Source organism: Girardinichthys multiradiatus, chromosome 4 (assembly GCF_021462225.1).
Source record: "Girardinichthys multiradiatus isolate DD_20200921_A chromosome 4, DD_fGirMul_XY1, whole genome shotgun sequence".
Taxonomy (NCBI): domain Eukaryota; kingdom Metazoa; phylum Chordata; class Actinopteri; order Cyprinodontiformes; family Goodeidae; genus Girardinichthys; species Girardinichthys multiradiatus.
The window spans coordinates 23665351-23680465 of NC_061797.1; the positions used below are offsets into that span (position 1 = coordinate 23665351).

At 39.3% G+C, this 15115-nt stretch overlaps 1 protein-coding gene across 1 annotated transcript; it reads left to right on the forward strand.

The window, feature by feature from the left end:
- Nucleotides 1–1466: 1466 nt before the first annotated feature.
- Nucleotides 1467–14934, forward strand: slc22a31 (solute carrier family 22 member 31). The gene is made up of 9 exons (XM_047363301.1): nucleotides 1467–3137; nucleotides 5041–5144; nucleotides 5225–5379; nucleotides 10330–10498; nucleotides 11061–11206; nucleotides 12273–12381; nucleotides 12980–13194; nucleotides 13472–13583; nucleotides 13745–14934. Exons 1-9 carry the CDS (start codon nucleotides 2751–2753, stop codon nucleotides 14187–14189), a joined length of 1842 nt encoding a protein of 613 aa, XP_047219257.1. The 5' UTR covers nucleotides 1467–2750; the 3' UTR covers nucleotides 14190–14934.
- Nucleotides 14935–15115: the final 181 nt, after the last annotated feature.

Genomic DNA, 15115 nt, shown 5'->3' on the forward strand with positions numbered 1-15115 from the left:
TAATGGTGTGTGGTGGCATTTCTTTGGAGGGCTGCACGGCCCTCCATTAGGTACCGAGATGAGATCCTCAGACCCCTTGTGAGACCATATGCTGGTGCGGTTGGCCCTGGGTTCCTCCTAATGCAGGACAATGCTAGACCTCATGTGACTGGAGTGTCTCAGCAGTTCCTGCAAGATGAAGACACTGAAGCTATGGACTGGCCCGCCCGTTCTCCAGACCTGAATCTGATTGAGCACATCTGGGACATCATGTCTCGCTCCATCCACCAACGTCACGTTGCACCACAGACTGTCCAGGAGTTGGCAGATGCTTTAGTCCAGGTCTGGGAGGAGATCCCTCAGGAGACCATCAGCCGTCTCATCAGGAGCATGCCCAGGCGTTGTAGGGAGGTCATACAGGAACGTGGAGGCCACTCACAATACTGAGCCTCATTTTGACTTGTTTTAAGGACATAACATCAAAGTTGGATCAGCCTGTAGTGTTTTTTTCCACTTTAATTTTGTGTTTGACTCCAAATCCAGGCCTCCATTGGTTAATAAATTTGATTTCCATTGATGATTTTTGTGTGATTTTGTTGTCAGCACATTCAACTTTGTACAGAACAAAGTATTCAATGAGAATATTTCATTCATTCAGATCTGGGATGTGTTCCCTATTTTGTTTGGAGCAGTGTATTTCTAAGTAAAAGCCAATAAAGAATTTCTTAAATGTCTTCTGCAATGTTTAATATTTAACTTCAGCAAAGACTAAATTAGCTGACAAAAATTTATTGACACTGAAACATTGAAAGTTGTGGAAAAGATTTTTTTGCCAGCCTCAAACCTTTTGGTCAACAGTACACTTAAAAAAGTAAAATAAGGATTAGCCAAATCATGAGAGAGATAACTGGTTGTCCAAGAGACGTCCTTCTGTTTCACAAAGTTTGGTGTAAAATCTTAATGTTTCAGTTTCTGAAGAAAATTCCTTGCCTCTCCTGGCTTCCATCTCTCCCATGTTGTGTGTTTCTTCAGTAAGAGTTTACTCAAATATCTTGAGTTTCTCCAACTGAAACTGGCATGTCAATAAACTTTATCTTTGTAATGGCCAAAGGAGTTCTGTGACTGATTTTAGGTAAAACCCCTTTATGAAAAACCTGTTTTAGATGCTGTTATAGCTTCCCAGCGCCTTCCCTGTTCTATGATACAGTAATCTGATGCTCCCTGTCTCCGAGTCACATGAAGCTAACATGAGTCATCTGCTGAAAGAAAATGTATAAGTGTGAACCATTTCTAAACATAGCTTACAGATCCCAGCAGAACTCAACAACAGCTGCAACAGACATATAGCGGTCACTCACATTGTAAATAACGCTTTCTGTTTGAATTATACTTTATTTGTTTTTCAGTATGTTATTTTTTAACAAAACAATTCCAGGTCTTTGAACATGATAAATGTTTTTACTCAATTGAGCCTCGCTACATGAAAATGCACTTTTGAGGTCAAATTACTTTTAATTTTGTACATGTACATGACCCTGTGCTGTTATAATAATCTTTAAAAAGGTTCTGTTATACGATTAAATCATTTTTGATTTAATCGTATTTGATGTATCATTGCAATTTAAACTTAAAGGTTTAAATGAAACAAAGACACTGAAACCCCCAGGTGGAATGGAATGGAAAAAACTGAGAAAAAATGCAGAGCGTCATCAAACAAATGTTAATATCAGGCAAAGAAAATCATAATCATTTTATTTGTTAAGGAAAAAAAGAACAATTCAAGCTTAGATCTATGTGGAAAAAGTAATTGCCATCCTTGGTGACAACAGTTGCCATCAGACATTTGATACCTGCCAATGATTCAATTTTATATTACTGCATAAGAATTTTGTTCATCTTTGCAGAAGTGTTTTAATTCAGCCGCACTGGATGGCTATTAAGCAGGTATGGCTTGTCAAAGGCCAACTGGGGTTTAAGACAGGACTTTGACTAGACCATTCCAAAACCTTTTATTTTGCTTGTTTTGTTTTGGAACCATTTAAATTTCCAGTGTGCTCTGGATCATTGACCTGCAGCATTACCGAAGTGAGCGTCAGATTAAAGCAACAAAAGGGTGGCTGGATTCTCCTTCACGATTAACCGCTAAAGAGCAGAGCTCGTGGTTCCATTAATAAAGGCAAGTTATCCAGGTCTTAAAGCAGCAAAGCAGACCTAGATCATCACACTACCACCCAGCATGTTTGACTGTAGGTATGTTCTTTTTATGAAATGCCATGTTTGCTTTGAGCTAGATGTAAAAAAACAAACAAAAAAAAAAACAATTTGTTTTAGTCTGCAGAACCGTTGATAAGTTTCTGCTGTGTTGGCTACAGATGGAGCTTGATTATTCAGAGCTTTGCATGTATGAAGAGAATAATTAACAGGAACCCAATGTAGATGATCAGCTGAAGTAAACGTGTGGCCTGTTCCTTTAAGACCAATTAAAGCAGGTTCTTCTATTATGTTGATTTCACAAATAAAAGCATCGTTTTTTTACAGCTCCCACATAGACGCAGAGAGGAGGAGATGCTGATGATGATGTCTAGATCTCTTCTGAATCATCCCAGCAGGTGTCAGAGGTCGCTTCCCGGACCTCGTGTTGCTGTGTGACCCGCAGATCCCGCCCCCTCCCCGGCTTCTACCTGCCGTCTGCGCCGCGCAGCTGCGGACGGAGCGCACTCGATGCGGGAAGGGCTTCGGGAGTGTCTGTCTCCGCCAGCTGCCGCCTCCAAATGGATTACGAGGCGAAGATTTTCCCCCAATCCGGGGGTTACGGGCGCTACAACCGGGTCGTGGTCGTCTTCAGCTGGTTCCCCACCTTCGCGGTGATGTTAAACCTCTTCAGCGACGTTTTTTACACCCTGATCCCGAGCATGTATCGATGCAAGCCGGACCCGGAGCAGCTGCCTTCCTCTTTCTTGCTCAGTAACTACTCCAAGCAGGACTACCTGAACCTCACCCTCTCCTGGGCGAACGGCTCGGGCCTCAGCCCCTGTGAGCTGTGGTACAACGCAAGCATCTCGGACTTGTCCGGAGAGGTGCCGCAGAAGACCGCATCCTGCACCACCGGGTGGGAGTACTCCACTGTGGTGGGACTCCAGAGCAACTTTGTCACGGAGGTAGGAGGCTGTTATCATTTAACTTAATGCTGTTTGTTTGTGAGACTTGCATAAAAAAAAAAAAAAAAAGCCATGAGTCCATTTAACCTGCAAGTTATGTGATTTCTTATCGGTTTTGCTGATAAAATGCTCAATTTATACCCTCAGGTTATGTGAACTAACAGATTAGGTGATTAAATTATTCAGTCTTGCTTCAACAGAAGTGCTCCAGTTTATCAGATGTGTCCAGAAGTCAGCTCTCAGCCTTGAGTCAATATTTACTCAGGTTTAGATTAACTGTAAAAACTTTATTTTTGCCCAGAATCCCTTATGTGTGAGACTCAACTTCCCATGAGTCTTTTTGAATCTAGTTTAATTTGCATTAAAGTCTGTACAGTATTGAATCTGAGTGGAGTATGAAAGAGAAGGAAAGAGATCATGGTGTTTACATGCGGTATCTTGCATGCAACTTGTATAAACAACCAGGAGTGTTTATCTTCTTTTTTTGTTTTTCTACTCGATCATCCACCCTAGACTGCAAAGACTGGCGAGAAGCACTTTAAAAAACCTCCTGCAAACTATATTAATGTCTTTTTAGCAAAAAAACACTCTTGAACCTCCGTTATATCAGCGGTTACAGCCTAACAAGCACAACAAGGTCATTAGGAGTCATTTCCCCGCTGGCTTGTTTCTCAGATCATTGTCTGATTGTCTCTCTTTGTCGATGTATGGTGCTGGGAAGTTTGAAGCCTTCTCGTTCCTTCCGGAGACCCTGAACACCTCCTTTCAGCTTTCTGCTTCCTGTGCCTATTATGTCATTTGCAAGGTCCAAAGGAAATCTTGAACAACGGAAAAAGCTGCATACAGCACAGCAGTGTTTTAAACAGGCATCCCACAAAAACAACAGAAGCCAGCCTCCTATTATGTACCTACAGTAGCCCATAAAGAACAATTGTTCATCGGTTTGTATTTTGTTTGTTCACTTCATTATCTTTTATACTCCTGGGGAAAAAAAACCAGTTTAGTTAGATGCAACCTGCAACTTGACCACTTGATGGTAGTAAATCCTGCACATAAATTCAAATTTTCATCATTCTTGTCTTTCTGTATATGTCATTGTAATTTAGGGGCCATTTTTATGCAATATTTGCTGGTTCTACATCTTCTTTCCACACTTTTAAACACATAGAGGAGGAGACGGCTGGGAATTTGTGGAGAGGAACTTTGTACAGGCATTGGCTGGTACCAGTCAGGTGCAACTTTAAGCACAACCTATTTATAATTTAATAACCCCGTCAGCAGGCATCTTAACCCAATAACAAACACGATCTGCATTCTTGCTTCCTCACAGAGATTCCTGTCACAGCTTCCCTGCTGTTCTCTGCCATTTTATGTAAGGAATGTCAGATGAGTACATGCTCAAATTAAACACATATGTTCAACTAAAAGAATTTCATTCACCTTTTTATGATTTCTCCCCTTCTTGTCCTTGTTTTCCAGGAGTTGAAGCGGGTAGGGATTAATTGTGGGCAAATTGAACTATTCCAGTAAAGTACCTCAACATGACTTTGGTTATGAACAGTAGACAGCATACAAATAAAAGTGGATTAAATTAGAAGTGGTGACATTTTTTTTGCCTATTTTTCATCTTATTAAATTAAATTTGATGGTACCAAACAGGAAATATCTTTACTTTGTACTGTTAGCAATGGGAAGGATTCCGGCGAAATTTTCAAGGTATCCAAACTGCTGATACTTGTTTTAGTTTCTAAATATCTTACAAAAACATGTCAACCATTAAGCTTATCTGTTCTCCACATAAATGTCCCAAGCCTGGAAAACCCACAACAGTCAAACATTTATGGCCCATTTTATCTCTATGTAAAGGTGTATTTAAATGTTAACTTCCTTTCTGCCTCTGCAGTGGAATCTGGTTTGTGACGACTACTGGAAGATCCCCCTGCACCGTATCTGCTTCATGATGGGATGGATTGTGGGATATGTCTTTCTGGGTTCATTATGTGACTGGTAGGTAATAATCCCAATAATGGATAAAATTAAAATTATTCAAATACTGTATTTTGAGTGGCATCGTGATCTTGTTTCAGGTTGGGTCGTCGCCGGGGTTTCCTCCTCTCCATCACCCTGTCTAGTCTCTTTGGGGTGGCTGTGTGTCTGTCCAGCAGCGCTGTGGTGTTTCTGCTGCTGCGTCTCTGTCAAGGCGCCTTTCTCGCTGGCGTGTTTGTGTCGTCCTACATTCTCAGTAAGTATCGCTGACTTATTCTGTGAACTTTGCTGCAGCGAATTCCATAATTGAACATTTTGTTGTGTTGTGTTTCACTTACACAATGAAGGCACCAATCCTGTCAATCACTGCAGAGTTTCAGCTAAAAGGATGTCGTAAAGAATAAGATTTTCAAGTGTAGTTTGATAAGTTTTATACTTGTACCGTTCACTTGGCTAATTTGAGTTTAGAAGTCCTCCATCTCAATACAGCGGTTTCACCAGGATTTCCAGCTGTCTAGTTGTTGATTTGGGGTTGAACTTCAAAAATCTGGTCCTCATTCTTTATTTTCCCTTCCAACAATACATCTCTACTACCGGCAACAAAGGACTCCACCATGCTAGACAGTTGGCATAGTGTTCTTAGGTTTGGAAGCCTCACCTTAACTCCTCCATCGTCATGATTGTTTGTCTCGTTTCATCACAACACTGTTTTCTAGAAGGCATTTGGGTTGTACATGTGGTCAGCTGCAAGTTTCAGTCAAGTTTAAGGTGTCAGTTTTGGAGCAGGTCCTTGTTTATTGGTCGGACTGATTTTCCAGTTATTTCTGTCATCTGAGGTTGGCAGTTTGAGCCAGTTAGTCGAAACTTGGACACAACTTGGCGTTCCAACTTGAAAATTGTTCCAAACCAAATCAAAATTGGTTCAGGAATGGATAAATCAGGGCTCTGGAATGTGCATCCTAAAGCCCAGATTTAAACCCTGTTGAAAAATTATGGAAAGTGCTTAAAAGCCAGGTTTGTGCCATGAAACCAACCAATTTAACGGAACTCTACCTTTTTCTGCCAAGAACGGTGGTCAGACATTATGACAGAAGCTTGTTAACGGAAACAAAATGGATGTGGTCAAGATGCAACTTAAGAAAATATTAGGAGGGGTTTATACATACATTTGAGCACTCAAATATACAACTTGTCTGCATTGGAGAAAATTCACAACAAATTCAAACTTAAAATTAATTGCAGTCGTTGTTTAATTGCACCCTGGTTACAGAACGACTCAAATTAATCATTAAAAGCTCTAAATTGATACGACATCCCTGCCCCTGATGAGCTTGTATAAACGTCTGACCAGAGTTGTAAATAAGAAACCATCTGACATAAAAAATATGACACATGATCTTTTCTGTTTATTGAGGCGAAATTGCTGTTTAATTTATTTCCTCCAAGTCCACGTGCTCCCAGTAAGGATCAGCTTGTTGTCAAACATTGTCCATGGCTCTGCAGCCAGCTTCAGCACCCAGACCGATCATTTGTAACTCGGATCTTTCAAACAATTCAATGTAACATAAAGGTTGCGTAACGTTAGTGTGATAAATGAGAATATTTGGATGCTTCAATATTTTACAAAGAAACTAAGCAAGTAAACAACATAAAGTCAATGATTTAAGGTAAATACTAAAAAATAAGCCAACCCCAAACCCATGTCCACTGTCCTGCCTTATCAGTGCGAGATAAGAGAAAATAGTGTTAAAAAATTACAAATCCATCCTAACTGTGTTATCTTATGTTCATGTCAGGAGGCACAAACAGGAAAAATAACACAACGTACTTTTTAGTGCTTGTGTCAGACAGTAAAGAGTCAATTTTGAATAAAAAAATGCTACTATTGCTGATTACATTCATATTTACACTTTATGTGAAATATACAAGAACTGCAGCTGGATATTCCATCAGTGTCTCTGCAGCTCAACTCATTTAATAAACTTTATATTAAAGCAGAGCCCCAGAAATAGAACAGTAGATCTGTAAACGTTCCCTCGTTCTCCCCCGTCTTCCTCTTCTCGTCCCCCTTGACCTTATACCAAAGATCTTATTGCTTGCATCACTAATAAACATAATAATTCAATTTCTTGTGTCAGATTATATCCACTCGTATAACCAATAGACAGGTAATTAAATTAGGACTCTGAAATCGTACAGTTAACATATTCACGCATGACCTGGGGATTTTTCCTAATGCGTGACAACACGTAAAACCTCTCTGTTAATCAGTTATTTGCAGTCATTTAGACAATTAGCTTAACTGATGAATAAAGAGTGAACCCTGTTTAAAACAGTTGCAGCATTTCTGCTGTTTCCATTCAGAGAGTTCAGAAAGCCTGAAGTGAATCAATAGCTTTTATTTTGACTGAAACTTTTTTATGTAGATTCATACAAAATGAATTGTGAAACATTACTTCATTTCGTAAAGACATGATGTTTAAGATTTATTAATTTTTTGAAACTGATGCCCCTTTTGTTTTACACGTTGTTAGGTTTATATTGTTAGGTTGAATGTAAATAATTTTAAATCTAATTCTGCAAGGTGTATGAATACTTTCTGGCTTAACTGTACCTTTAAGTGTTCTAATTACGTGACACATCCTGTGACATGGTAAAAAGAAAGTGCACCCCTCTTTGTATACTAAATTTTCACTAATAATTAATCTGGTCTTATCAGATTATAAAACTATTTAAATTCAACTTCAAGTGTACAAAAATCACAACTACATATTCTACCATGTCATTATCTTTAAGCCAAAAATGAAAAAAAACAAAACAAGTTCACCTAAAATAAATCCATACATACAACCCTACTATTTAAAAAGGGGTGGTCCATACTTTTTTTAATACCAGGGCTAAGCAGGAGCTAGAATAAGAATCTCATGCCATCAAAAGGTTGTGTAAAAACCCCAGTTAGACTGTATCATGATGTGTGCAAACATTACTCCCTAAATAATCTATTAACATAGTAAATTGAGCAGTTATAATGTCAGTCTTTTCATGTTTATTTTTTTGATTGTGTTATTGTTTGATTCTGATGCATTTTGAGAAATCATTTCTTGTCAAATTAGTGAAATACAAGTTTCTTTTGTTTCAAGGATATTTATGAGGTAGTAAGCAAAAATATAGAACAAATTCTACATTTAGTTGTAGTTTTCAAGTGCTTGTTGTGCATAACATGAAACCTTTCTGCTGTTTTTCTCTTTATAGATTTACAGAAATATAACAAGCTGATATTAGCTGTTTAATTTGTTGAACTTCCTGCTCCTGTATCCAGTCTTCAGTCTGCAGCTCCTGTCTCAGCAACAGCAGTTTTACCCTAACACTAATGGAGGGTACTCATTTAGTTTTCACACCATGACTGTCTGTGTTTCTTTGAGGCTGGATATATTTTCAAAAAGCCAAATTTGTCTGTTTGTAAGCCAGGAAAAAAGTAAAGTATCCTTCCTTCAGCCAGCTGACAGGCAGTGCGCAGCAACAGGTTGGGCAGAAAATGTCAGAAAGCTTATAGACAAAGGAACACAAGACAAGAAACCATGGTACCGCTCTAGAGTGTAAAAAACATATAGGCTAATATATAATATCCAGACCTCTGTATCTTTTTTGTTAGTTTAGGTTCTTAATTTCTTCAGAAGCAATATATTATATATATTTGAAGGAAAAGGATTGAACATGCAAGCCAGAGAAATCTGTCCATATTGTGAAGTATGGGAGTGGCAGTATCATGTTGTGGGAGTTTTTTGCTTCAGGAGGTACAGGTGAACTTGGCAAAATTCACCACGATGGCATCATGAGGAAAGGACAAGGTGTAGAAATGCTGAAGTTAAACATGGGCTCAAATGTGTCTTTTGAAAAGACAATGACCCTCAATGACCTAATTATTTCCATAGTGGCTCGAGAACAACCAAGTCGGTGTTTTGGAGTGGCCATCACAAAGCTCTCAACTCAAAAATTTGTGGGCAGAGCTGAAAAGATGTATGCAAGCAAGCTTTACTGTATGATGTCTCTAGGTGTCTGCATGAGGCTATAAAAGCGATTAGCTTTCAGTTTTCACATTTGCCGTGGTTCCTGGGGCATGTTTAGAGCTGGAATCTGTTGTAGAAGTCATCGTCTTTTTTTTTATCTTCAGCTTTCTAAGTTGGTGCAATATGTTTGCATTCATCATTTTTGGTTTGTAACAAGTGATAATCACATAAATCCCAAGTTCTTTAGTCATCCGAGGTCCTGTTTCTAAACAGAGACATGTGGTCCATCTGTTTCACACTGACAAACCACAGATCTTCTAAACATGTATGCCTTCATGGGTTAAAAATGACATAAAAGACTCAACACATCACTGGGGAGAAGGACATAATGCTTTATAGTGAAATGTTGCAGTGGTACAGTGGAAAACCGTTGAGCCGACTGTTTTATATCGGCTTTTGGCATGCTCCCACATTCCAGCAAGGTCAGGGCTTGGCTGTTTCCAGATGAGTTTAATTTGTTTTACTTGACATCAGGTTGGTGTTTGGCAGGGCGCACTGAGGAGCGCAGAGGGGAAAGTTTCCTCAATGATGTTCTTCCTAAGCAGCTTCCTCACAAAGGGCAGAAAACAATAACAGGACAGGCTGAAGGCTGGGATGGGAACTGGAAGTAATATCCGCATTATCCCACCCATGAAAAGTCAGAGCTGTGAACCAAGGACTTTAAAGTTAAGCAGAGATATACAGAGCTCTCTATTACCTTCCTTTGAACCTGTTGAACCTAACATTTGTAGGTTTACTGAACTTAACCTCAGAGAGCTGCAGGTCTTTGAGCTGCAAGGTAGAGGAAGCTCTACCTCTACATGTTCTAACATGTGAATAGCTTAAAAGCGGTTTTCCTGCTTTGTTTAACCGATGATCACAATAAATATAAACTCTTTTATTCTTATCTTTCAGTGACTTTTGGTTGTTCTTGACAGGTTTGTAATTCTCAGAAAGCAGAAGACTGCCAAAAAAAAAGTTGGACTGATCTTGTCACACTGGGAGCAGTTTATTATTAAATAGGACAGGAATTTTTATGTGTATGAGGGGAAATGCTTTTCCTGACTGGTGATAGATTTGCTCTACACAAATATGTTTGTTCTACTGCAGCTTTGGTTGGATCTCATACATCCTCTCTCTGTTTACCATCTCTATCTCAGGGTTGGAGCTATCCGACCCTTCCCATCGCCTCATGGTTGCCATGACTGGCGGTTTCTTCGGTGTCTCCGCGGAGCTGCTGTTGCCGGGCTTCGCTGTTCTGAGCCGCGATTGGCCCATTCTCCAGGCCGTGGCAACTTTGCCTCTGCTTCTGCTGCTCTCCTATTGGTGGTGAGTCGGATCAAAGTGGGTGCTTTTATTTCGTGACTGTTCTGTGCATCAGCCACCAAAACAATCTGATGCCTATGAAGGTTGGAGCATTTTTAACAGATGCGCCTACACCCTCACAATTAAATCAACAGAATCCTTTAGGATAAACCCCTCATAAATTCTAGCCTTTATGTGACTGAAGATGCTTTTAGGAGAAACTGCATGATGGCTCCCTGGGAGAGCTTTATGCCCCCCAGTCCTTCCCTCCCCAGACACCTCCCTCTGTCCAATCCATCACACTACCACTCATGTAGGGTCTCCGTGTCCGTAACAATTGAAGTAATCCCAAAGCAGTTTCTAATAAAGATGAACTGCATGATGAATTTTAAACATACAGTAGAAAATAGAGACAACCAAGCCCTTTAAAGCAGCATGGACTGACTCTTCATAAGAAGCTCCTTGAGGACTGTTTAGCAATTTGTAAATTTATTTTTGCATTGACTTACTGTTTCTGCCTCTTATTTTGGGTATGTGTTTGAACGTTGTCTCCCTGGGGAAATGATAACACAGTTGTTTTCCTCAGCTGTGCGTCAGTGTTTCCTGAATCTCCTCGCTGGCTGCTGGCCACAGATCACATTCTCCAGGCCAAGAGGAGCCTGCAGGAGTTTACCACCAGGAATGGGGTTTGTTTCCGAGAAGAGATGTACCCTGGCGAAGCCCTGCTGTCAGGTATCACATCTATCTGTGCACCTCAGCTTGTTTTTGTAGGTAATGCAAATGTTTGGTTATGAAATAGTTTCTCACAGGATATTCTCACATGTTGGAAAACAATTCAGGTCCTCCACTTTCAGCTGCAAATTTTCTAAAAGTCTAAATATTTTAGCAAATCAGTCCCAAATATATAGAACCAATCAAAATACAGTTAAAAAAAAAAAATCAGATCTGAGTGAAGGTGTTTAAATGTTTAAGGTAATATTAAAGGATTATTTTAATAATGCAAGCCCATAGTTTGAACCTTTTCAGTTAATAACAGAAACAAATAAATAAAAACATATTTAGTGGTTTTCTCTCCTTTTTCTGATTTGTTGACCTTTTTGATATGTTCATCTACAGCTTGTTTTATTTATAGCTCAAAACTCTATGAAAAAGGTAATAAAATTGTACAACATGTCCTTCATGGAGTTTGTGCCTGAACGTTTGAAGCCACTTGTTTTACAATATTCACAAAGCCATGTACTGTCTCTGGGTTTTTAGAAGCTATGCAAACCTAAAGTTATGTTCAAAACTGGATTTTCTCCTATGGCCACCAGAGGACAACTCCAAACGCAGAACTCAAATTTTCTATCACCTTTTTTTTCATCTGTTTTATGTTGTTTTTGTTCTAACGGTCCAGTCACTGGAGCTCTGGTTTAATTCATCCAGCATGATGCTCTCAGTGTAAGTTATAGATGCATATTGGTTATTATGACAAGGTCTGGTAGTATTATTAACTAAACATAAAGACGAAGATATTTGATAGGTACATTTGTTTTATATTTAGGTTTCATATTTTTTCGACAAATGTACATATATAATTTATTTGTTGTAAGTTGTGCTGCCTTTGTGATCAGGTTCCTCTTGAAAGAGATTTTCATCTCAGTGAGACATCTTACACAGATAAAAGATATAATAATAATAATTAACGAGACACTACATTAAACTGTGAGGCGTTTTTTACACTTTTAGCATTGATTCTCTTCAATTAAAGCTTAAGAACCTGCTTTCAAACTATTTTGACATGTTTTTGTTTTTTAAGAAATAGACTCTGGATATAGAGAAGACCTCCAGCCGAGGTACTATTCGGTCCTGGAGCTCCGTCGGACTCGCGTCATCTGGAAGAACTGCCTCATTCTCAGCTTCACTCTGTGAGTTTTTGTTTTTCACAAACTCTTCTTTTTTAAAATCTGTTTTTTTCTCTCTGAGTTTTCTACTGAGATTTGATTTATGACCAGAGATCAGAATTGGCCAATATTTCTTTTTATAGGCTCGGTTGAATACTAAAGAAATCACATAATTTTTCTCTATAGTCATTAAATGGATCAAAACTAGGAACTCCCACACTTTTGATTCTTTAAATGCATCAACCAATGGGATGTACGTTGATGCACTTTTTTGACTTTTATAAAAATAAGATAACAAACATTATAGCTTTTGACACAAACACGTGGAAAATTTTATAATTAGTTTTGCTCTATCAAAGCCCTGTAGCATATATTTCCACTTTTTAATTGTTATAATCCTTGGGGAAAAAAATTTAATCAGCAGCTTTGAAAACAGGAATCGGTGCAACATTGAAAGATATTAAACATGGTAAACTTAAAATGGGTCTGGATAAAAAGATTAAGTAAAAAAGAATATTTTAGGTAATAAGAATAGAATAAAGCATTTTAAAGCTGCAGAAACTGCTAGTCATACTTTCTTTTTGAAATAAAAATATGCATTTTAATCTTCTCTTCCCTCCAGGTTTATTGGAACAGGCATTCAGTACTGTTTCACCAGAAACCTGCACATTTACTCCAACAACTTCTACTTCACGTACTTCCTGCGTGTGATAACAGGGGCCCTGGCTTGTGTCTTCATCTGTATGTCCGTCAATCACTTCGGTCGGCGTGGAATGCTCCTGCTGTCCGCCATCATCACCGGGTTGTCCTCGCTGCTGCTGCTGGCCCTCACTCAGTGTATGTCCACCGTCTCACATTTACCAAGCTGTTTGGCTCAGAAATGATGGGATCTGTTCACTAAAGTGAAAGCAGAAAGAGTTTAGCCGTGTTTCATTAATCAGACAGTAACTAAGTAATTTCTTCTTTGGTGTTTTTTTAAAGACTTATTTTTTTTTTCCTTTTTATCACAGTTGAACACAGACATGTGAAATATTTCCTCCTAACATGGACAGAAAAATTATTTCTTACTCAAGGAAGGTGATAATTCAGTAAACCTGTTGCTGCTTGTTTTCAGATCTCCAAGGCGGTCTGGTGTTGGTCCTCTCTGTGGTGGGTTTGTTGTTCTCTCAGGCACTTGCAATGCTCAGTGCCTTCTTCGCCTGTGAGGTCATGCCAACTGTAGTTCGGTGAGTGTCTTTGTTATAGATTAAAGCAATACAGCTGCCAGTTCATGTTGGTCTGACAGTATTTCCAGTTACTTAGTTGTTAATCTTAGGTTAAGGATCTGTGAGTAAGGTTTTATTTGTCCTTGCACCGTGCTGTTTTAATTTCTCCATCACTCTATTAGAGGCGGCTGTTTTGGTCTGGTGTTGGCGGCGGGCTGTGTTGGCATGGCTGCCTCCTCCCTGTTGGATCTTCAGAATAATGGCGGCTACTTCTTGCACCATGTCATCTTTGCCTCCTTCGCCGTCCTGTCCGTGCTCTGCATTATGCTCTTGCCTGAAAGCAAACGGAAGTCGCTCCCAGACTCCCTGAAGGAGGGCGAGAGCCAGCGACGGCCGCCTCTCTTCCTGACCCGACCGGACAGAGACAATCTGCCTTTGCTGTGCACGCGGCCTCCAGTGTCCGAGTACAATCCTGATAATTATACTCGCTTGGTTTCTGCTACCAGGAAGATGTTGGCCAAAGATAATTTGCCTTACAGGATTGCTGGGCCAGCTGTTCCTCCCCAGCTGTCGGACAGCAACACGCAGGAGCGAGAGAATGAGACACAGAGGGAGGTTGTATCATAAACCTGTAATCAGCCTCGTCCCATAGACCTTTACAGACTTATATTCCAAAGATACCTCAGAAAGAAAACTTGTCACCATAAATGTTGACCGCAGTGCACCTTATTTCTGTCTCTTGTTACATAAGGTGTAGACACTTCCTCTCTTTGATTCAGGTCTTGTACCTTTAGCTGAAGCCTTTTTTCATCCAGCTGTCAGTATGTATTTTAAGTTCTCACTGGACTGTAAAAATCAGCAGTTCTGTCTGAGATGATGTAGTACGCTACTTTCAAAGGATTTATTTTAAAACAGGGTTGAGTTGAGTAGTCAGTAGTAGTGAGCAGCCAGGATATCGGTGTCAGTATGTGAGTCAGTCATGCAAATAGCTACGTAATCTAATCTGGACATATTCAAGAGCAAGTTTCCACATTGTGTAATTCAAAATTATTTTAGCTAAATTTATAGTAAGTACTTTTACACCCAGTCACATTTGCACATAACAGTTGTTCATTTTTTTTCAGCTGTCGCTGCCGTTACTGTTAAAATATCCTACCTGAATCTTCTTCCTTTGTATATTCTGATTTATACAGATATTTTCATGTCACCGGAAAAAAAACACATTTTACTGACTGAAGTTGTTTTTTTTTTTGTTTATAATAGATCAATTTGCAGTTTTTGGCAGCTGCACTGCACTGTTGTAGCAACTCTAGTGTTTTAAGAAAATAAAAACATATATAAAAAATATTAATAAAGTGATGAGGTGTAAAAATACTTGCCATTTTCTCCAGCGGCTATGAAACAGAGAGTTGAATTTAAAATGTCAACATTGGTAACATCAATTGGCCTTTCTCTAATGCTTCAGTCTCCGATGAGAATTTCTCACCTATTCTTCAAACGGGAATCTGGTTGCTCTGAGCTGCAGGTAAGATAGTGACAATTTAAACCCAATT

Excerpts from the sequence above, each read along its gene's own strand:
- slc22a31 (XM_047363301.1), top strand. The coding sequence starts at position 2,751 with ATGGATTACGAGGCGAAGATTTTCCCCCAATCCGGGGGTTACGGGCGC. Across the intron at positions 5,380-10,329 it reads TGTGTCGTCCTACATTCTCA|GGTTGGAGCTATCCGACCCT; the intron begins GTAAGTATCGCT and ends TCTCTATCTCAG. Across the intron at positions 11,207-12,272 it reads TGGCGAAGCCCTGCTGTCAG|AAATAGACTCTGGATATAGA; the intron begins GTATCACATCTA and ends TTGTTTTTTAAG.